A 24,721-nucleotide genomic window follows, 5' to 3' on the forward strand; every position below is an offset into this window, starting at 1 on the left:
AAACACTTCAGAGCACAGCTTATGAATATCAACATCAAGGTACATCACTCGCTGGGTTGGACAACTGCCAAATTTAATGATGACTTTTTTTTTGTCTCCTGACTTATGAGAGTCACCCTGAGACCTAAGTCCCTGTCTAAAGCAAATGAAGAATTTATTAATAATGTGAGTAGATCCAGGGCCCCTTCACCAAGCAGTAAAGCTCTTGGTCAGGGCCAGGTCATTTCCTTTATACTTTAAAGGATTTGATTGACTTGTTTAACTTGCTTTACATAAGCCCAGCCCAGCTCTATCGGCATATGGGGTGGACCATGAATATTTGATAATAGTAAATATGGATGCACAGCCTATTACAGCATCCAGGGAAAGTGATCAAGTCCAAAAGCTACCTTATTCTTGTGATAAGGCTGGGTCACAGGAGAGTCATGCCATTTACAGCAGAGCGTTACTTTAGGAGCACATCAAATCCCAGTAAAAATAGAAGCTACGACATTAACATTTATGACTTATATGTATTGGAAATTTATGTAACATCTATGCATGCTATTCTACTTTATCTTTATCATAATACCACATAATAGATGTTGAAGTCCTATTTCCCCAAATCTAGGATAATATAATGAGCCTTTTTTTTTTTTTTTTTTTTGGTTTTTTCGAGACAGGGTTTTCTCTGTGTAGCTTTGTGCCTTTCCTGGAACTTGCTTTGGAGACCAGGCTGGCCTCGAACTCACAGAGATCCGCCTGCCTCTGCCTCCCAAGTGCTGGGATTAAAGGCGTGCGCCACCACCGCCCGGCCCGAGCCAATATTTTATATACCAATAAGAAAAAAATTTCAACCAACTAGAATTATAATAACCTTTTTGTAAGACGCACTCTAAATTCCAAGAAGTCTAGACGTGGCGGGGGAAGTTTCAAAATTGGCGAGGAGGTTTGCCTGAGGCACAGATCCCCTCCACCCAGAAGCGGCACTTGCTGAGCTCTGTCTGACACAACTTGCTCACAATGGCTGTGGTCCCTGCCAGGTCCTGGCAGTGAAGACGCATGAGCTCTTCCTTCATCTACTCTGGCAGCTCGTCTGCTCTTTGTGCTGAGGCCCAGGTTGATTCTGGAACTGCCTAATGAACATGACAGAGCCTCTGTTTCAACCTAGGTTCCTGAATGACTCCACGCAGCACAGCCCAAACCCTAAACCATGTGCCCAATGAGAATGCCACTTTTTACTTTGGCTCAAGGAATAAATGCACCCCCCCCCTTTTTTTTTTTTTTTTGGATGAAGCCACTGTCACCTGGGGAAAGGTTCCATATAAGTTCAAATTGCTCTGGCTAGGACAGTGGCTGAATTCGACTCTGAATGTCAATTTCTAAATCCTGGGCTTATTCTTTTGTGCCAGGCAAATTTAAAACTCTAAACTTAACCCTCCTCTAATTTAAACGCATGAATAAAATGGTTATCCATTTCATTTTACAAAAAGGTTTCATGACTTGCTTTCAATGAATAGGAGGAAATAAAAAGACTAAAGATTGGTATAGTTATGGATAAAGTATGGCTAAGGACAATAAAAGTTGTGTGTATATCATAACAACACACTCTCGAGGGGGCAGACATAAAGATGGAATGATTTCTAGAGTAGATCTAAGCATCCGTGTCCTACACTTCTTCTGTCCTGTCTGAGTTATGTGCAGCTTGTGTTTCAACAAAGAAATTCCAGGTGGCTGTGCTAGCCCTGGCCTGTTGTTGGAATTTTTCAAAGTAAGAATGGCTTTGTTTCCCGAGAGGCCTAAGCAGAGGAAACAGAGGAGGAAGAAGCATGGCCGCCAATGACCGCAAAAGAGGAAAAGGTGAAGACAGAAAACACGAGGGTCCCAAGCACAGGGCCTGGATTCAAGAGGAGACGCTGAACTTGTCTTCAACTCTGACTAGATGAAGCACCCACGACCTGGGGTGATTATCTGGCTTCTCCACCATCAACTCTCATTCACAGATAGTGTGGTGACAGAGCCCAGCTCAGGTGTGGTAAGAGTTAACTGAGGAAAAAAAAAAGAATGCAAGCAAAATGCATCCCTGGCAGCCGAGCGAGCACACATGGAATGCTAGCTGTTACTGCACTTGTTAATTATCAGCCTCCTTTCCCCGCCAGATGCAAGCCGCCCGGTGTGCCTTAGTGCAGATCTCCTCCACACAACAGAAAACACACCTCCTTCAAGGTAAATCTCCCTTCAGTAGGAAACCATTGAGGAAGAGCCTGAGCAAGCTCTCAAATCCAACAAAAGCCCCTGCTAACACGCCTTGAAGGAGCACGGACTGAGAAAACAACGAAGAGACGTTTGGTTCACGGTACTCCGCATCAGTTCACACATAACTGCTTACATAAAAACGACACACCTTTCCTCATTTCACAATATTAAAGGGAATAAAAGAAATTAAAACAGGAAAAAAAAAAGACCCTACCCTTTGTTTTTCATTGGTCCCTTTTTTGTTGTTTTCCTTTTTAGTTTCGTCTTCATACACGAGAACAAAGTCGATTCGTCTCTGGCCGTCAGTGAAAAAGAGGGAGTCAGGCTTTTCGTTAAATTCTTCCTGTGAGGAAGAGAGACAAAAAAGCGGTAATGTGAGTTTTTGCAAAGGTAACGATTGATAAGTGTGCATTTCTATGAATTCACTGACGAGCTCACTGAGAGAGAAATATATTTATGCCTAGCTCCCTGATCTCTCCAACATTATCTGTTCTTGGTGGGAGGAAGTCTGTGACTTGAGGATTAGGAGATTCGCCTAGAACGTTTGGGAAAGGCCAGTATTACATGCAGGATACAAGTGTCCCAGATTCTACCTGCCTGGACAGCAGGGAGGAGTCAAAGCTGGACAGGAACTCATTAATAAGAACTTCCTGGCTGTAGGACTGAATTTTTTAGCAAGAAAAATATGAGACTTAACACTATTGATGGAAGCCTCATCATTTGTCTCTTATTTTCTAGCTTTTAATTGCTTTTCACGGCATTTGCATCATCTAGAGGTCATCGCTTCATCAAGGTATCATTTTAAACAAATGCCGAAAGGAACTGCCATGTGCACGAAGCCACATTAGTCACTGGTGTTTGTCTGATAATCCCCAAGCAGTGTCTCCTGACCCATAGGAAGCAAATTTTAAAACTTGTAGATATCAATAGTAACACATTAAATGAGTCTTCAATCAAGAGCTTGAAAGATTATAGCCCAAAGTGTATATGGTGGTACAAACTACTATAATCCCAGCACCAGGGAGGCTGAAGCAGACCAGCCTGGGCCGCAATGGGGCACTCTGTCTCAAAAAAAAGGGATAGGCGGGTGGGGGGATATTAAATATAACAAAGTAAGATATTACAGCAGAAGACGGGCCTGATATAATTGCCATCCCTCTGTTCCCATCACACATGGACATAGTTGGTTTAATCTGCCGTGAGGAGTCCGTGTTCTCACAGCCTATAAAATATGCTCATGTTAACTCCATTGTTTAAGAAGCAGACTGCTTTTTAACTGGTAAATGATGGTTTTAAAATTTCCCCCCACTAAAACCAAATGGGGAATTGTGTTTTTCAATCATTTGACGGAACGACTTGCACGAGATGTTCATTAAACGTGATTAATTCTCTTGTGCATTCAAGCATCGATTAGCACAGAAACCATTCGACTCTGCTTCCTTTGCTTCACACTTCTGAGAAGACGGAATCTTTGCAACCTGTACACCGACCGGTAACACCGCTGTGTGCTCTTCCTTTCCTCTCTCCCAACAGGGGCGTGTGAAGGCTTTCTCACCGCCATTTTCTATTCGTCAAGCTTCCTGACCTGCAGAAGCTGCCTCTATCCCCACATCCACGAAGTCAGTGGTTCTCAACCTTCCTCACACTGCGACCCTTTAATACAGTTCTTCATGCTGTGGGGACCCCAACCATACAACGATTTTCATTGCTACGTCCTGTTATTTTGCCACTGTTAAGAATCATAATGTAAATATCTGTGTTTTCCCGATGGTCTTAGATGGCCCCCATGAAAGGTCTTTTGACATCACCCCACGCCGCACAGGCTGAAGATCTCTGCACTAAGGGCTGCCATGGACAGTACAGCTCTGCCTACGGACTGTTCTTATCCAGAGCACAGAACATCCATGGAAACAAGACACATTCCTGGATTTTTTTGTTTTCTTTTTTATTTGCCATTTCAGGTATTTAAACCAACAAACATTAAAAGTAGCGTTATGGCGGTGGTGGCGCACGCCTTTAATCCCAGCACTCGGGAGGCAGAGGCAGGTGGATCTCTGTGAGTTCGAGGCCAGCCTGGTCTCCAAAGCGAGTACCAGGAAAGGCGCAAAGCTACACAGAGAAACCCTGTCTTGAAAAAACCAAAAAAATAAAAAATTAAAAAATTAAAAAAAAAAAGTAGCGTTACATAAAAATGCTAAGCCCTGTACTTTCCATTTCAACTACAGAGCTTTTCAGGTGCCTTCATGTCTTCTCTTTGTTGAAGGTTTTACTCCGGGTGATGACCAGGGCAGCTGCCAGAGGGGGAGGGTCTGGGAAGGGGAGAACCAGGAGTGATTCCTCAAAATGGCAATGGGAAATTGGCAGTGTGCGACAGGAAAGCCTGGTTATCACGGCAGACATCTGAGAAGTGGACAAAGACAACCTGATCTCGGGAGCCTTCGGTGGAGCTGAATAGTTTGAAGTGCTGAAGAACCGGGCCTGGAGTGGGCAGCACCACAGTGCCAGCCACACACCCTGGCCAGGCATCACCGCCGCACAGCGGCACAGGCTGGCAGCTACCTCCCAAATCAGCCAGTGGGCACAAGAACCTCTTGTGTGCAATACAGGACCATGGCTCTTTGTACGAAGACCCCAACAAGTTGGCACAATTGCCTGTGTGAAGCTAATGGGGAGAGTCTGATATGGAACTGTCAGGATGGGCTGCCAGGGAGAGAGTGCCAACTTCCTACTGGTGTAAAAACCAAATTTCTCACCCCTTGGCAGAAGACATACTACCAGGCAACTGGGAGGAAGGGACAAGTCTAAATTAAAAAAAAAAAAAAAAAAAAGATCCACGAACAGAACCATTTTGTTTTTTGGGGAAAAAAAGATTGGGGTTTTTCAATAGCAATTTTACTTACAGGCCTGACTCAAACAGCAGCCCATTAAAATGATGGGCAACCTAAAAAATACATTTCCCAAAGTTTTACATTATCTAGAGAAAGACATTTTTTAATAGTTTCTCAAAACAAACTTTGATCATCTTTTAAGTGACTGGAAATTCAGAGACAGACCATTCGCCCCCGGCCACTGGGTCCTCTCTTGGTGTCTACTGAATTCTGGTGTTCAGTCCTTTTGCCTGAGTCAAATGACACAAAGATGAACAGTCAAAAAGAGTCAAAAACTGTGGCGCCCCGTGACTCCTGTTAAACAACTTAAGTTTAAAAATACTTAAAGGAAAGGCTTACAATTTATTAGGTATTAACTCATTTTAGAGATAAGAACTTGTGTACGGTTACTGACTTTCTCACTGGGAAATTTAATTCTTATGCTCATCAAGGTGACTTCTTAACTTTTACCCTGAGAGTCTCGGGCAAATATTTTCAATGTCAAGGAAATAAACATACTTTCTGATCTTTGTGATTCATCCTTCTTCCTGGAAAGTGTTCAGAAACTTTCTAGTTACAGTGTCATGTCTACAGTATAATTCCATCTTTGTATACCTCCCCAACCCGGTCCTGAGGAAATGGACTCTCACTGTGCAACCTCCTCTTCCAACCTGACCCAATGGTTCACCTTTGATAAGGGTTCAAAGCACTACTTACATTCACTTGTCCCTGCATCAAAAGAAGACAAAACAACCCTGTCATCCACTGCTGAACCATGGCCAGACCCCACTGTCCTTCGGCTTTGACAATCCACACTTGGGACAGGGAGAAGACGTGCTCGGTATGACCACTAGGGCACCTTAGAATCAACGTTTGGGTAAGCAGGATCACAGTGACGGTAGGAAGGAAGGCCAGGGGTGCTCAGCCACAGGGCATGTCCCAGGCGCCTCTCAATCTGCACTGCATTCTCTCATTCTATTCACTCTTTCAATGAAACAACCCAAAAGGCAGGACCCTAACCCAAATCAGAACAAAAAGAACTGCACATATGGGCCAACCAAGATGGCTCAGTGGGGAAGGATACTTGTTACCTGGGTTCAACCCCTGAACCCACATAGTGGAAGGAGAACACTGACCCCGGAGGTCTGGCTTATGAATGGAAGCCATCACGCACGTGTGTGCACACACACACATGCGAATAAATAAAATGTAAAGGAAAAATACTAAGTGCTGGCAGCAAGTTACATTGTCCATGGATTGTAAGAGTACAGCTTCCCACAGCTTCTTCATGGATACTTCGTTTGAGTGAAGTCTTCCCCAGACTCCTCCTCATTTCTCCATCCCCATCACTCCACCATCTGCTTCACCCTTCGGCTCCCACTACTCTCCTTTTCTATTTTCATTTCATCTATAGTCTCCTATCCCCAACCCCACAGAATGGCCCATTCCTAGTGTCCTGGCTTCCACATGTACTCAGTGTTAAACACAACAATATCTGAAGCTAGGACTCACATACGAGAAAGGACACGCTGCTTCTGTCTTTGGGAACTGGGTGACTTCACTCAGTATAATTTTTTCCCCCAATTTCATCCATTTACCTGCAAATTTCATTTTTCTTTGTATAGGTACCACATATCTATTTGTCAGTGGATAGACCTCCAGGTTATTTCTACTTCTTAGACATTGTGAGTTGAACCTCAAAGAACTTGGAGGTACAAGCATCTCTGTAGGAGGATACGGAGTCCTTTGGGTTCATGCCCAGGAGTGATACAACGAAGTCATGCAGAAGATCTGTGTCTCGTGTTCTGACAGACCTCTACACCAGTGCTTCTCAACCATCCCAAGGCTGCCACTCATGGTTCCTCGTGTTGTGGTGACCCTCCCTCAACCATAAAATTATTTCGTTGCTACTTCATAACTGTAATTTTGCTACTGATATGAATTGTAATGTAAACATCTGTGTTTTCCGATGGTCTTAGGTGACCCCTGGGAAAGGGTCGGTTGACCCCCGCCAAGGGTCATGACCCACAGGTTGAGAACCACCGCTCTACACTGGTTTCCAAAGTGGCTGCACCGGTTTGCACTCCCACTAACAGCGTGTAAGGGTTCTTCACATGCACACCAGCATTTGCAATCACTGTGTCCTGTGGACGGCCACACAGACTGGTGTGAGATGGGATCTTAAAGTGGTTTGATCTGTATTTCCCTGATTTCTAGGGATGCTGAACACTTCTTAAAGTGTTGACAACTATCTATATTTTGTCTTTTGAGAACTTTGTTTGGTTCCATTACGCATTTATTCAGAGTTGTTTCCTTCATGTGTAGTTTTTCAAAATTCTATGTAAACTCTAGACACTAATCCTCTGTCAGATGTGTATCTGGCAAAGGTTGTACCCAGTCTCGGGCTGTCTCTTCCCTTAGCTGACCATCTTCTTTGCATGATACAAGCAGGATGTGCCTTTCCCTGGTGCGGTAGTGGCAAGAGAGTTATGGCAGCAGCCAATTGATCTCTTGCCTGGATCTGAGCCCTGCTCTACAAGAGGTCATTCATACCTAGCACTATAAACATGATAAGAAACCATGGCTAGGGAGGCCAAAGGCCCCAGGAGAGAACCTATTGATGCTGTTTTGCTAAACAGTCATGTCTTTCAGCAAACTGTCTTCCAAACATTGATGTTTTGGCATTGGGATCAGATTCATGAACTCGAGCAGCTGTGGTTACCTGCTTAATAACTGTACAAGACAAAGTCAGCCAAAACTTCAACATGAGTGGGAGGGGTGTTCTCCAAGGAGGAGCTATGGGAAGTTGATAGTGGCTGCAGGAGGGAGAACCATTCTTTTTGGAAGGTGTTCCCTCTGGCAGGTGCAGTGCACGGTCCCACATCCATGCACATATGGGCAACACTCATTGAAGCTGGGAGCGGACTGTGGTCGTTTGAATGAGAATGACCCCCATAGGCTCAGATTTGTAAATGCTTGGTCCACAGCTGGCAGACCTGTTTGGGAAGGATTAGGAGGCGTGGCCTTGTTGGAAGTGTGTCACGGGGGGGTAGGGGTGGGGGGTGGGCTTTGATGTTTCAAAAGCCCACACCATTCCCAGTTATCTCTATGCCTCCTATTTGCAGATAAGATGTAAGCTCTCAGCTACTGCTCCAGCACCATGCCTACCTGCTACTATGCTCCCTGCAATAACAGTTATGTACTCTAACCCTCCAAAACTGTGAGTGCCAAATTAGATGCTTTATTAATAAGTTGCCTTGGTCATGTCTCTTCACAGCAACAGAAAAATCAACCGAGACAGGGATATATTGAGGGGGGACTTGGAAAGAATAATGGGGGATGAATATGATCATATTTTATTGTATATGGTTATGGAAATCTCAAGAATAAAGAAAAATTCTCAAGAATAAAAAAAATACAGATTTGTGCTGGTCCCAATTTTGGTCAAAGATGCTTCTTATAATGGCAGGTAGTGGTCAGTGTTGAGACCCATCACTGTTCAAAGAGCTGAGAGTAAGTGGCTGTGACTGCTTAGCCACAGATGGGACATCTACATAACCTCCTGTCCAAGGCCCAAGAAACATCACAGAAGGAAGGAGGGTGGTATGGAAGCCAGAGGATACTGTGGGGGGCTGTGAAATGCTGTCCTTGAGACAGGACAAGGCTGTCGGACACATGAGCTGAATAACTGTGGTTAACTACATAAGATGAGGCCAGTTAAATATCCCAGCATGATGCTGAGGGGAGAGGGAGATAGAACACGGAGGTATGGGGGAGTAAGGGTAGAGACTATCAAGACACACATATGGGTCTTGAATACATATATGGAATTTTCAAAAAGAAAAAAAATTATTTTGTTCCATGCCTTCAAACTAGTATGAATTTGAGAAGGTAAAAAAATTGTACGTTGTTTTTGCTGTTGTTAGGGAAGTGCACGTGGGCCCTCATCCCAGTCACAGAATCAAGTGAGACTTCCAGTTACTACAGGACAATGGCTAAGAGAAGATGTCTCAGAGTGAATGCTTTCCTGTAACAACTTGCCAGGGAAAGTCCACCAAGGCAATCTGAACTTCCCCTTGAAGAGGAAGCAGTCACAGCAGAGGGAAATGATGTGGCCATGTGGAGTGTGTCCTCTGGACAGACATGAGGTGTGGCCGTGAGAGGGGCCTGAGGAAAGGGCTGTGTGCATGGACGCGCTTTGTGTCACTCAGGGCAGGCACAGCGCAACACTCCTCGGCTCACTAATAAACACTCTCAGGATCCTTGACATCAGTATTTCTGTGACTATAAAATAACTTGTCAACACTGGTCTAGTCTCATGTGTTTCAAATGACATTAAAACAGGTCCCCCAAAATCCCTGCTAGGAACTCAGTCCCACCTCACTCCAGCAGAATCTATTACCAGCATTTGAAATGCTGAAGTTAAATTATTTATTCACAATCAGGATGAAATGTGGCTGTATTAGAGTCTCTGCTCACACTCATGTTTATGTATGAGAGGCTCTGACACTCGCCTCGGACAGTGGAACTGATTGCATCGCACGAGTTTCCACACAACCTGAAACACTGGAGTGCTCCGGGCTCATCTGGGCTAACAGCTTTCACCTCACACAAAGCAGCCCTAAGAAAGGCTTGTTTTCCAATAATAGCTGAGAAATTGCACTATGAAAAATATCCGAACTTTCATATAATTAAAAGAGCAACCGTAGTATGAGTGTAGCAAAGAATTGCTCTCTCCAGTTCTTGTGACTAGAAAAATGAAGTAGTTAATTCTAAGACCATGCGGGGAGGGAGGGGCACTACTTGCAACAGAACTAAACTACAAATACAGTACCTTCATTCTACAGTGAACTCTGAATTCACACACACACACACACACACACACACACACACACACACGTGTCAAGTTCAGGTCAGAAGCCTTTATTCAGATCTCAAAACACAGAATTTAATTTCACTTGCATGCTACAAATGACATATTTCCATTTTTCCTACCTACTAGGAAGACACAAGGTATAAATAAGTAAAGAGTTTTCCTCTGTACAATAATGGAAACACGTTACAAAGCAGATCAAATTTCACTCCTTTCATCTGATCAAAATGCAAATTGCAAATCAATGTCAAAAGCCAAATATGAAGCTAAAAAAGTTCTAGGACTGTAGCAGCTAGGGGAGGCTGAGGGCTGAGAGGGAAAGACAAATATTTGAAGAGAGTGGGGAGGGTAGAGGAGAAGGACGTAACACATTCGTCACAGGGAACGGAGAAGTGTGTGGGCACACAGAGCCGACACACAGCAGCTGCTCTCTGGCCAGATCCGGCATCCCAGAACGTTGACTGCGGAAGAAAGGGTAAAGGGGAGGACGGGCCCTGAAGGGAGGGCTGTTTTTAGAGTGTGTCTCAGGATGTTCCGAGAACTTTTGGTGTTGACTCAGGGACAATCGAGGTGTAATCAGGAGGGAGCCAGTGATTTCTGTATGAATCAGTCTCCCCCGGGCTCTCTGTTAACTACTCAGTTCTGAAGGCAATGACCAGTTCTTGTTCACCCTGGGCTCTCTGTGGGGCCTCTCCATGTATTAGGACTTTAGGGTTTTTCCACTCCCCTTAAACCACACAGACTCCTCTTCTTCTCCTAATGGAAAAAATCATGTTCAGTACAAAATAACTCTGAACAACACAGTAAAGTATAAAGGAAGAAATGAAAGTCCTATGTAACCCTGTCTCCCAGAAATGAGCTGAGTTTTTAAAATATTTTTGGAGAGCATCCTTCCAGGCATGCTCACGCACATATTAACTAAAATGGTACCATACGCACGCACTGTTTTACAAACATCGATCAGAGACATTTTCCAGCTTTATATAACGCTCTGAATCATCATGTTTAATAGCTGCAATATAATTTAGCTAAACAGTTCCTCCACTGATGAACACAGAAGTTGCTTCCAATTTTCTGCTTCTATAAACACTGCTGCAATGCGCTTCCTTGTACATATGTATATGTGCACATGTTCAATTACTATTTCATTAGGCTAAATTCTGGAAGCAGATTTTAAGTGCTCTGGCCTGTTCAAATGCTTCAGATACACAAGTCACTAACACCATCGCCCCAAATCACACACCCACCAGCACAGTGTGAGAATGTGAGTGTGCCAGGCACCACCCTCCCTAGATTACAGCCTTCCACTTTTTCACTACTCCAGCCAAAGATGTATATTCTGTTTCTTTTTTTTTTTCTTTTGCACCTTTTAACTAGAGGACACGAACATCATTACAAGCCCTGCCCAAAGGAATTACTACATTTTTTAAGTAGTACCTATTGCTACCCTTGACCTAACTGGACTTTTTAGTAGATTCCCTTGAGCTTTTGTGGTGAAATCTCAGGCCACCCAGGGAAACGGGCAAGAGGGCAAAGAATGGACTATCAGGACTCTATGTGGTTCAGTCCGAAAACTCCACCACTACAAGACAAGTCAGGGACAGCATTTGCACCTCTTCAGAGTCAACCCCTGGTGGAGATGTGAGGGAAGGGCTGGCTGAGGGGCCAGTGCACCCCTGACGGAGCCCCGCAGCCAGCTGACTGCAGAAATGGGGGTGCGTAACCACTGCAGACACTGGTGCCCACCTGACGCAGAGTGATGCTGGCTGAGACACAGTTAGAAAGGCAGCAGCCTGCAGTTATGGAGGAGACAGGGAACTGTACAGACAGAGACCTGAGGATGCACTCATTTTTACCCAGTGCATCCTGGAAGGAAAAGGGGGGCAGAGTCCAGGCACTGTCAGTCCGCCCTGGGTTCAGCAAGGCTGACCCGTTATTTTCATGCGGACATTAAAATGAAATGCGTTCATTTCAGAAGGTCACCAGAGCAAGCGGCTGACTTTCCATCACAGATTACAGGCCACTCTCACAACCACCAAACATCGGTTAGGCATTCCAACTCATACATTTCTCTATATTCAGAACCTACCACTTATTCGGCTTATAATGATTTTGGTTTCAAGTTAAATTTGATGTCAAGGTCTTAAAAAAAAATGTGCTGTCTTTTATCTGTAAATTATTTCCACAATTTCCCAAGTGGTGGAACTTGTTATTTTCAGTTATTTCTTACGAGACACAGATGTGGTTGCTCGTAAATACTAGGCTGTATCATTACAATGTCTTTTTACATGCCGTGGCCTCCTGATTCAGCGTGTGCATTCTGTCATCACTTCCCTGTGCTAAACACTAGGGCTCTAGGATTAGGACTCCACATTCCAGATGCCAGCAAGGATGAGGGTACGCCTTCTCCAGCATCCTTGCTGCTGTTTAAATATTCTTAAAATTTCTGAACTAGAGTAGAGGATGTATGAAGACAGAACGCTGAAGTGACCTTTAAAATAAAAAAAAAAAAATTCTTTAAAAGGAATTCACTGGGCCTGGGGATGTGGCTCAGCGGTATTAGCATGGTCCCGGGTTCCATCCAAAGTGCCACACCGAAAATTAACTATTGTGGAGATAAGCTATGGGAGACCGCAGTCAGGTGCCTTCCTGCTGGGCAGGGAGCTCCCTTCACAGCCATCTCTGAAACCATGGAAACTATAGTGTGACTGACTTCATCCACATGACTTCGTTCTTTTTAATTTCCTGTTTTCCTATGGGTTTTCTGCCGTTAAAAAAAAAAATCAAACAATAAACACACACAGGTTAGCCTTAAAAATAAGAAAACAGCATTGATGTGTCAAACAATGAAAAGTGAAAGTGTCTATTGTAGCTCTTTTTATGACTTCCTTTCCTAGAACAAACTGCCATCTGTTTACACTGTTCTCAGCTGTCAGAGGCAGAATTGGTAAGAGAACTGTGAGGGAGAGAAACTACAAGGAACTGCCCACCTACTACCCACTAGATAAGGTGCAGTGACAGGCTAAAGACCTGTCACAAGAGGATGTGTTTGAGAGAAGGGCTGTCCCCGGAAGCTGGCCTCCAGAGGTCTCGGGTCCCCAGCTCAGTGTGTCTCAGTTTAACGTCTATGGCGGGTTCCGCTTCCATTCACTTGCGTGAAAGTTTGAGTCCATGTGGAATTTTAGTTTATACCATCTTATGAAGAATGTTGTGTAGGGTTTTGCGCCTGAAACAAGATGGCTGTCCTAAATTACATTTCTGAACTTCTAAGCAACAGCTCCCCATCCTGTATTCTGGAATCAGTTGGAACCAAAAGAGTGATGCTCGAGCTTCTGGTGCCTTGGCACATTTTCATGGTGCCCTACCTATAAGTTGAGTTGTAGGATTCTTGGTCTTCAGGAACACTAATTTCAACGTAACTTTATAACTGTATGTTCTCCACCCACCTGTGTTTTTCTTCTTCATAGCCATATTTCAGCTACTTTTAACATATCTAACTTGTTATGTATTAAACACTAACTTGTTATGTCTTAAATATACTGCTCGACCATATTCACCAAACTCATAGCTGCAAACTGGCCCCTCTGCTCCATCATTCATGTATCACATGTTCCCCAGGTCAACAGTCTCTGTCTTTAAATAAAGAGCCACTGCACAACAGGTTCCTTAGCTGAAATTGAACACAGCAGTTTCCCAATACAGCTATCCACACTGTGACTTCCTGATACAGCTAACCATACTGTGACTTCTTAATGATACAGCTATCCACACTGTGACTTCCTGATACAGCTATTCACACTGTGATTTCCTGATATAGCTATCCATACTGTGACTTCCTGATACAGCTATCCACACTGTGACTTCTTGATGCAGCTATCCACACTGTGACTTCCTGATGCAGCTATCCACACTGTGACTTCCTGATGCAGCTATGCACACTGTGACTTCCTGATATAGCTAGCCACACTGTGACTTTCTGATACAGCTAGCCACTCTGTTGCCTTCCTTATACAGTTATCCACACTGTGACTTCCTGATACAGCTAACCATACTGTGACTTTCCCATACAACTATCCTGACTGCGAGGTTCCTGGTGATATAGCTATCTAGACTGTGAGCTTCCTGCCACATCAATCCAGACTGTGACTTCCTGATACAGCTATCTAGACTGTGACTTCCTGATACAGTTAGCCACACTGTGACTTCCTGATGACACAGCTATCCACACTATGACTTCCTGATGATACAGGTATCCACACTGTGACTTCCTGATGACACAGCTATCCATGCTGTGAGCTAAACAGAGCATAGCTGAGGGCACAATGGCACAGTAAGTCTTCAGCTCTTCCCTGGGTTCCTGTGCAATTTCTTCCACAGACTCCATCAGGGTTACAACCTGTCACTCCCCTGGTGAAATAAGGCTGACAGTCATCTAAGGGTTCTCCTGACATGGCAAGATGTCTTTGACGAGCATCTCATTGTGGGGGGTGGGGGTGGGGAGCGGCCTCATGTTATCTTCAGCTCTTCAACTGCCAGAATCCACAGCAGTACTCTCCTCTCTCAACTTTTTGATGTCCCATGTACCTCTCAAGCCATAATGTTCTCTTACCTCTAATTTGGGAATCGATATTTTTAATTTCACTCAAACCAACAGGAAGGAAAATCCAGAGCCCAGGAAAGCAAATGACTGTGCCAGTTGGCATCAGTCGGGTGATGTTCTATCGAGATACTACCTTCTTCCTTCAATGCCAAAGGTGGTCAGAGGGGAAGGGCTGCTGGCTGTGTAGGGATGGTATTTCCACAACACACAGCCCCAACAACTCATCCATAAAAATGGAGGGGAAACATTTTAAATGGATCACAAGGAAGAATATAAATAAAACTTTGTGGGCTGGAGAGATGGCTCAGAGGTTAAGAGCACCGGCTGCTCTTTCAGAGGTCCTGCGTTCAATTCCCAGCAACCACATGGTGGCTCACAACCATCTGTAATGAGATCTGGTGCCCTCTTCTGGCATGCAGGCAGAACACCATATACATAGTAATAAATAAATAAGTCTTAAAAAAAAAAAAACTTCGTAAAACCTCACTCAATTATTGGGAATGTCCTAGAAATTAAGTGCTCTAAAGAAATGAGTTTTTTTTCCTTTTTTAAAGGTTTTTTTTTTTTTTTTTTTTTTTTTAAAAAAAAAAACAGGGTTTCTCTGTGTAGCCCTGGCTGTCCTAGAACTTACTCTGTAGACCAGGCTGGCCTCAAACTCATAGATCTGCCTGCCTTTGCCTCCCAAGTGCTGGGATTAAAGGCATGTACCACCACCACTGCCTGGCAGGAAACGAGGTTTTAATGGAGCTCCTGCAGAGGACAGCTTCCATGTCAGGCAGCTCCCAATCACCTGCAACTGGAGTTCCAGGGGATCCAGTGCTTTCCAGCCCTTGTGAGCACCTGATTTCACATGCACAAGCCCACACATAGATACATATGCAAATACATGTATAATGGGGAAAAAAAACCCTCAAAAATGGCTACTTAAACTTTTGTGCTTACATTTTTCTCATGTATATAGTATTTTTGGTATCTTAAAACTATATACTATACATAGCTTCAGCTATTGTTCCTTAGGAGGTAAATATGAAGGAAGGCAAAAATGGAAAAAAAAAAAAAAAAAAAAAAGGATAAGGACTTTGGCATCCAGGAGATCTACATTCAAATCCCAAGTCTGCTGCAGACAGTGAGCTGTGTGCCTTGGTGTATGTATGCTATCCTTTCAGGTTTACTCACAAATAGGGGGGCATTGTGGGAACAAAGATGGAGTCTGTGCTGTTCAGAACTCTGGGACGAGACAACCAGCCTCAAGTCTGTGGTGACCCACAGGTTTTCTCTACTTAAACATGTCCTTTCTGGATTCCTGCATCAGGAGTAGCTACGGGCCCTGTCCTCACGGACTGCTCCCTGCATCTTGCTCTTTCCCTCGCCAATCCTGGCCAAGGGCTGCCTTTAATGTTCATAGCTTCTGGTTGACTTTGAAGTGGAAACTAGGTTGATTTGTTGGATTTCTTTTTTATTTTATTTTACTTTTTATCGATTTTGAGTTTGTTGAATTTCTATGAAACTGAGCCTTAGTGCTTTAGTTTGAGGTAACAGAGGCTTGTTAGCTCTCTTCAGTTTTGAGGAAAAAGGGTCTGATGTGGAAGGCCCCATTCCACAAATGAATAAAGGATGCTAAAGGTTATGAATGTTACCATTAAATTGTACCCTGCCCTTTCACACAACCTATTTCAAAAATACTTATTTTTAAAACAGATTTATTTTTTAGTATGTGTATGTATGTGTGTTTGAGTGTAGGTTTGCACATGTGAGTTCAGTGTCCTTGAAGGCCAGTAGAGGATATCAGCTCTCCACAAACTGTAGTTACAGGAACTGTGAGCCAGCTGCCATGGATGCTGGAAATCTGACTCAGGCACTCTGCAAAAGCAGGATGGACTCTTAACTGCTGAACCATCTCCAGCCCTCTAAATGAAGTCATATGGTCAGTGAGAATGAATACAGAAAGAATAATGAAAGGTCCATAAAGATAGAAGGTTGGGGTCAGAGAAGATAGGCGGAAGAAATGTCCTAGCCATGGGGACAACTTCCACTGTGGCGATCTTAACATGAAAACTGGCTGGAAGCCTTCTGGCAGGAGCATGAAAGGGAAATGTGTTCAATGATACAATCCTGTTATCAGAAGGAAAGGAAGTAGTCTCCATCTTCTAGGAGGGCAAAGTCTTGTAGGGGACATTTTACAGAAACACCCAGATTTCTCTAACAAGGCCTTTAAAAAGCAGGGAGTGGAGCTATAAAAATGGGCAGATAGTCTCTGACATGTTCGACTCTGCCTCTCATCTCAGTTCTGAAACAGTCTCCACAACCCTCCGGTCCCCCAGTGCGGCACTCAGACTGATCTGGATTCTTGGCAGCTGGATCACAGTCTACACTGCACACTCTACCTCCCATTTCAGCCCATGCACTGCCTCCACAGGAAAGCTCCTAAACAAACGTGCCCAAGTCCCACAAGGGGACAAAACCCTTCAGCTGCTCCCGGTGACTCCACAGAAAGCCTAGACTTCCCAACTGGGTATGCAGGATACCTCTTGATCTGACTATAGCCTACAGATTATAAACAGTCCTCTTTATGCTAACTATCCAGCCTAAGCATCTTTCCTAATCAGAGTTTTGACTGTCATCCAACTCTACTCCTTGCTCCTGTAATGCCCTCTTCTCCTCTTCTAAGCACCTATCCAAATTCTACTTCTCCTTTATTTTCTAAGCCAGGACACGCACGTCGCACACACCTCTAGTGACTCCTAACCCTTTGGGGCAGGAAACCTGAAAGGTCAAAAATATTTCTATAATATAAAATTGGTTTGCTTTTCTTGTGTTAACATCTGCAAGTCAGTGCTTAAGAGTGGTGGAGGCGGGCTAAAGAGATGACTCAGTGTTTAAGGGCACTGACCACTCTTCCAGACGACCTGGGTTGGACTCTCAGCACCCACATGGGGCTACAGCCTCTGTACCACCAGTTCCATAGGATTCCATGCCCTCTTCTGGCCTCCACTGGCACCACACAGCACACATGTGCTATACAGACAAACACACAGGCAAACCTATATCTAGAAGGTAAGTCTTTTTCTAAAGTGGTGGAGGGTAAGAAGCACTGCTTTACTGAACACAAAGTGGCTCACTGTGCCCGCAGTCACTCCCTGTCCACACTTGCTGTGCAAGAGAAAGCCCTGGATGCAGAGTGACAAGCCACAGCTTTACTAACGAGCACACTCACCTCACAGCTGTTTAACATGCTGTGTGAAGAGAGACGTTCTCATGAAACACGGCTATCTATACATCAGAGTTCCCTGACACCTCAGGAGAAGTGCTTCTGGGGTGTGCACTGGAATAGGAAGCATTCTTTCTATGCCACAGAAAAGTGACCAACATCTGGTTATAAAGACTTAGGTGGTTGTCAGATACTTTCAAGAAAACATATTTGTTATTAATGACAATGTCCTAAAACATCAAGCAAGTATTCAAACTTAGCATAACTGCATTCACCACGGCCACCTGACAGCCCCCTAATAGTGGCTTTCTGTTGAGATTGAAGGTAATAATAAGAAATGTGTTTTTTTTCTCATTTTTGTATAAGGAAACGAGCAAACATTTGCAAGAGCTACTAATCTGTAATATCTACTGTGAACTGCTTTCCAACTGCCTTGTGCATGGTGCAGAAATCATACTTGTGTGAAAGTTCATTCAAAATGTATGAAACTTTTACCAATATGGTTTTACATTCTATGGCGCAACCAACTTTTCAGAAACCACCACGTGCTGAGTTTTGATGTGGAATCCAAGAATACACAACTACTTGAAAAGGCTCTGAAACAGTCCTCTCTCATCCAACTGACAATAAGTGTGAGCCTGAATAATCAATACACACCAAGCAAAACAATGTATTGCTACTTAAAAAAATATTTTATGTGCCTGAGTGTTTTGCCTTCATGCATGTCTGTGTCCCATGTTGCCCGTCTGGTGCCTATAGAGCCAGAAGAGGGCATTGGATCCCCAAAAACTGGAGTTACAGATAGTTGTGAGCTGCCTTGTGAGTGCCGAGACTCGAACTTGGGTTCTCTGGAAGAGCAGCCAGTGTTCTTAACTGCTGAGCTGTTTCTCTAGCCCATGTTGCCACTTTTTAACTAAACAAGCAAATGTGAAAATCCAGCCACCTACTCTCGCGCAGACTTGCAAAATACATAAAACAACTTCATTTCTCCCATGTTAAATTATTTGGGGGAAAAAAGAGGTTTTAACATTAAAATATGCTAATGTACATTAATGCTTCAATATTAGTTTATATTATCATTCTTAGGTTTATTATTGGTTATGTAAAATTGATTATTAAATGTGTTAAATTTCCCCACTTTAAGTTCAGCTGAACACTATGTAAGCCCACATTACTGAGTATAAAATGTCAGACCGTAAAAGTTGAGAGCTCTGGTTCTATACCATTCTCCTAATTTTGCATTAGATAAATTACCATAGTATGATGCCACACACATATGTCATGTATTTGTGTGTATACTCTCACTTGAACTGGACTACGGCACTGAAGGGAAAACTTGTTCTTCTTTTAACCCGTGACACCAAGAAAAGCCGTTCAGTGGACACTTGTCTCACTGGCTTGGGCTTACACAGTCCAGCGCAAACATTCAATGTAACCACTCTGCTAAAGTCCTAAAATTAGTTGACAACAGACAAATGCTAAGGATCTAACCTTGCTGGTGGGCAAAGGCCACTGAAGATGACGTCAAAAACTTAGCAACTCCATCCCGATGCAGCCGCCAGCCTCTCTATCTCTTTAAGGTTTTTGTGTCTGCTCCACTTGTTGGAGGTGAGGCTGGGGGTGTTTGTGTCTTTCAGTGACTCTTGGGACAGCCTTGCGCTCCAGACCCTCCTGTTTCACACCCTCCTGCACAGCTGGGATTTCAGGCCGATGCTGCTGCACCTGCTTGCAGGGGGCTTCAGGGGTTATTTGCCTTATCTTTGTGCCTGTAGGTCCTCTTTCTAGAATCTCCTTTATCTTCCCTGGTAAAGTCTCGGGGGTGGGGTGGAGGGGGTCTTCCCTTGCCTGCCCACTGAGGTTCCCTCCCTTACAGCTTGGAGCACCTTACCCTCTCCTTAAATGTCACATCTCGCCATTCTAATTGTTGAGCAATTTGTGTAATGGCTTAATTAAAGTCTGTCTCTCACTATAACCTATGCCCCGAGGGGACACAGGCTGTGCCATCTTTCCATGCCATTTCCCAAGAGACTTACAAAAACATTAAATGGATAAATATTATTAAATAAATCAACTGAAATTAGTTCCCCATTTATCCTGTGACATTTTATAATAAGGCAGATGAAGCAACAGGGGAGAAATTCCACTATGCATCACATAAGGAGAGGGATGGGACTGGTTTGCATTTTGAAAAGAAGCATTTACAGGCGTGGGTGCCAGTGGGTGGCACAGTGGTGACCGGAGACTGAGGCTGTGGCCCCAAGAAGAAGAATGGAGGAAACAAAGGAGCCGAGGAATATTACTACTTCCTGCCAAAACAATCCAGGTACATAGTATATCGTCTTTGTTGGCATGCACACACTTGGGTCCTAACCGGGAGCAAGGAGGAGAGTGCAGCATGGTCCTTTCTATGTGTAAAGCAGTATCTAGGTAACTCTGATTCCCAGGCTGCACTCTGTGTACATACTGGGACTTATCGAACACTCCGACAGACCTCACAGACTTCCAACCAGCCAGCCAGGATCACCTGCACACACAGCTCGCAACCGGACACAGAGGTGGACAGTGTGCCCACTCTTGGCCTGGAGGGCAAACATCTGAGATGCACTCTTTTTATTTCCCCGCTGAGCACCCGGGTTCATAAATATTGAATGACTAAATGAATAAATTTTTACTACAAAATTTAGTGAAGTTGATGGTGGTTTATTCAAAACTGAATAATTTAAATAGGTCTTATTCCTAATTCATTAAAAATTCTATTAGCGAGTTTTAGAAAAGGGCTCAATATATTTATTGACAGATTGTGCTGTTGGCATTTTATAGCACTGCGGGGTATAATTAATTCCTGGCCCACTGATAATTTGGTCAGTATGTAAGAACTGATAACTGTACTTCCTTGGGGATATAAGTTATCAATGCTTTAAGAGCCCCGTCTTCTAAGAACGGAGGCAAATTTCTGATACCTACGGTGTGACAGCACGTTAGAGGAAAGCAGCATGGCTGGATGAGCAATGTTCACTACGGCCACTTCAGAGCTTCGGCCTTCCGTGTGCCACGTATCCATGACCACTAGCCAAGGCTGTCATCTGCGTAACTTTATGAACATGTTTTCCACATTGCTCAAACGCCTCTCAACCCTTGCACAGCGCTGCACCGTATGCTGGTGAAGAAATCTATCACCGACTTTCCTGCTTTTTATGTATAAGGAAGTAGAAGCCCTAAAGCCAAAAGGAAGTTGCCTACGGGAGTCAGAGCGCAGAGCCATGAAAGGACACAGAAGGCTTCTAGTGCCCCGGTTCCATCTCAGGCTCCACTTCCTTTGTGGGGCTTTTGGAACAGCTTCTGCCTACAGCAAAAGGAACAGTTCCTATGAGGATGTAAAAATGTTTCAAAAATCTCAAAAGTCCCTCATTGCTCTCACCTTCTTCTTCATTCTTACTTGACATGTCATGTATTTACATTAAATATGCCTAAAGTTTCAGGGCACAGTGGGCATGCTGTGGTCCCGCACTCAGAAGGCTGAGGGGGGAGGGTTAACGGTTCAAGGCCAGCCTGGGCTAATAGTAGGACACTGCCTATAAACCAACAACAAAAAGCATTTGAAGCTGCAGGCACCATGGTGACAGAAAAGCCCTGCTGAACCGCCTGCTAAATCTGATGGTCTGTTTTTTGTTTTAGGGCATTTAACTGAGACCAAATTTCACCCCAGCAACAACTCACATACAGACCTGATATAGTCTAACTCATGTTAACACCACAGAACAGAGCGCTCCAGTACTGGTTTGCTCATTATAATTAATGAAGATGCCGTCTGGTAGTAATTACAATCTGTCAGGCCACATTAATCTATATCTCAAAAGGTGACTTGGGAGGCGCTATAAACACAATTTTCCTTTGTAGAAGAAATTTGGATTTTCTAGGTAAATATGTCTCTACAGTTTTGTTTGTTTTTGTTTTTGTTTTTAACCTGAGAGTGACTTAAGGAATGCAGAAGACTTTTAACAGAGCCAGCAAGATGGCTCATAGTATAAGGATAAATTCCACATGTACACCAAGATGCATGTGGAACACACACACACACACACACACACACACACACACACACATACACTCACACACTCATACACTCTCTCTCACACACAAACTCACTCTCTCTCTCTCTCTCTCTCTCTCTCTCACACACACACACACACACACACACACACACACACACAAAATGTAAAAAGGAATTTAAGTCTTATACTAAAGATGTACCTTTTATTTCTATTTGATGAAATGACAGAAAACTACAGTTAACTAGGAGGTGTCAGAAATTAGAAGTTCTTGCAAAGTGCAAAATACAGAAGGGACAGACACGGTTGTAAGACAAATTACTAAATGGTGTTATTAATAAAAAACCCAGAGCCGGGCGGTGGTGGTGCATGCCTTTAATCCCAGCACTCGGGAGGCAGAGCCAGGAAGATCTCTGTGAGTTCGAGGCCAGCCTGGGCTACAGAGTGAGTTCTAGGAAGGGCGCAAAGCTACACAGAGAAACCCTGTCTCGAAAAACCAATACATAAATAAATAAATAAATAAATGAAGGAAGGAAGGAAGGAAGGAAGGAAGGAAGGACGGACGAACGAACGAATGAACCCAGAGCCAGATATTGGGGTGAAAACTGAGGGATCAGAGGAACAGGACAAGCCAAGCCACAAGTTCTTACTGTTAGGAAATCCTCAGCCCAAAAGAGAGCTACTTCCTGTACACTCGGGCCTATGTACCTTTCTGTCCCTGCCATCTTATTTTCTCTCTCTGCCCAGCTACATCACTTCCTCTTTCCACCCAGCTCTATCACTTCCTGTCTGTCTATACAGACCTCCAGACCTCTATGGTTAACTAGTGCTGGGATTAAAGGCATGTGCCACCATGTCTGATTCTGTTCCCAGTGTGGCATTGAACTCACAGAGATCCAGATGGATCTCTGCGTCCCGAATGCTAGGATTAAAGGCATGTGCTACCACTGCCTGCCTGACCTCTATGTTTAATAAAGTGGCTGACTTTTTTCTCTGATCCCCAGATAATCTTTCCTGGGGTACACAAATAAAATATCACTACACGCGGTACCAATCCCACTGGTCCTGGATTCCCCTCTGTGATGTCCTAAGAATCCTGTGGATTCTTATTATGTCCACATTCCCACTGCATCCTGTGTTTTCTCTTTACATTTTTATTGTGTTTCCACATCCACGCTGCTGCAGGTCACAGCATGGTCAGATCGCTGGCCAGCGGACTCTTAACGTTCCTAGCCATCCCTATGCTGTGCTTCCAGACGCCTTCTAGTCAGATGAGATCCATGGTAAATACAGACATCATAACTGCTCAGAATGCTCAGGGCTTTCTGCCCTCCTCACCATGTTTTTGTTAAATTAATTTTGACATCTCCATGGAACGGAAAGCTCACTGAATGTCCAATGTGATGCTTTGTGAAGCAGAATTCACAAGGCATTTACAGCCATGGATTTCTGAAAATGAAGGAGTAAAACCAGGTGGAACAAACAGTTACAAGGAGGAAAGGATTTTAATCAGTCACAATTCTGAGGCTGATTGTAATAGCTTGAGTATAGGAAAAATAAAAAATGAAATAAGTCAGATGCATCAATGAGATACATTGAACCAGAGGCAAAGGCTATCCACAGCCACAGCCACTCTATCATTCCGCACATCCCATAATGAGTCCTGCTCTCCATGAGCCACCCACGGCCTGTCTTTCCACCCACCGACACATCCTGACTCACATGTCCACTATCCTCATCTGGTCCTGTTCATCTGACTACATGGGAGTACCTCTATGGTGTTGGGTGTTTTCACAGAGAGAAGTCTTCCTACCGGAGTAGTCTATCAGCTACCCTTGCCTTCCATTCATGGTCTTTAAAACTAAACTTTATGCCGGGCAGTGGTGGCGCACGCCTTTAATCTCAGCACTCGGGAGGCAGAGGCAGGCGGATCTCTGTGAGTTCGAGGCCAGCCTGGTCTCCGAAGCGAGTTCTAGGAAAGGCACAAAGCTACACAGAGAAATCCTGTCTCGAAAAACAAAACAACAAAAACAAACAAACAAACAAAAACTATACTTTACAGGGCTGGAGAGGAGTCCCTTAAGAGTTCAAAATTACTTACTGCCCTCCAAGAGGACCTCAGTTCAGTTCCCAGCACCCACAATGGGCAAGTCACACACAACCGCCTGTGACTCCAGCTCAAAGGGGCGCCACTTCTCAGACCTCCTTGCGTACCAGCCTGCACATGCATATATACACACACATACCTAATTTAAACTTTCAATGACATCTTTTAAAAAGGGGTTGTCTTTTATTTAAGAAGCACAAAGAAAGGAAGGAAAGGAGAGACACCCTTTACTTTGCATCTTCGTCAGACAATTGCTACTGCCTGATGGTGTGAGGTTCTTGCACAGTTATCAGGAACTACCTCTCAATATGTCCCCTTCCCAAAGGGAGCACACAGAATAGAGGCGGCTTCACCAAGCCTGAACAGAAGCCTAGGTCTGTCTTCTCTGGGGGCAGGTGCAGATGCAGCCTGGATTTCCACTGACTTCCTGACACTGTCATCATACGCTTAATTCATACTTGGCTGAATTAGCCCAAGGCCTGACTGTTCCACATCATCAGCCTTCAGCTTCTACACTCCTGCTCTTTACTTACGCAGCTGGTATTTATGAATCAGGGGCAGGAGCTTACTGCATATTGATTTATCTCCTCTGTAAATTGATTTTCATCCATTATCCACATTCTTCCTACGATCAATTACCCGGTAAGCGCAATCTTCAGGATCATATTTCTTCATTTTGTATTTAAAGGTGTTTTTTTCCCCTATATTTCCTGACTGAAATCAAAACACATGAACATATAGTCGTTTCCCCCTACTCCACCTGCCTAATAACTCCACTAAAA

General features: G+C 44.0%; 1 protein-coding gene across 2 annotated transcripts in view; it reads right to left on the reverse strand.

The window, feature by feature from the left end:
- The window catches only part of Ano6 (anoctamin 6), a 186,644-nt gene that overhangs the window by 77,035 nt on the left and 84,888 nt on the right, over positions 1 to 24,721 (reverse strand). For both annotated transcript variants that reach the window (XM_059247004.1, XM_059247003.1), the window contains one exon: positions 2,450 to 2,578. In XM_059247004.1, the coding sequence (XP_059102987.1) occupies positions 2,450 to 2,578 (129 nt within the window). The remainder of the gene's footprint in view (positions 1 to 2,449; positions 2,579 to 24,721) is intronic.

Source organism: Peromyscus eremicus, chromosome 20 (assembly GCF_949786415.1).
Source record: "Peromyscus eremicus chromosome 20, PerEre_H2_v1, whole genome shotgun sequence".
Classification (NCBI taxonomy): domain Eukaryota; kingdom Metazoa; phylum Chordata; class Mammalia; order Rodentia; family Cricetidae; genus Peromyscus; species Peromyscus eremicus.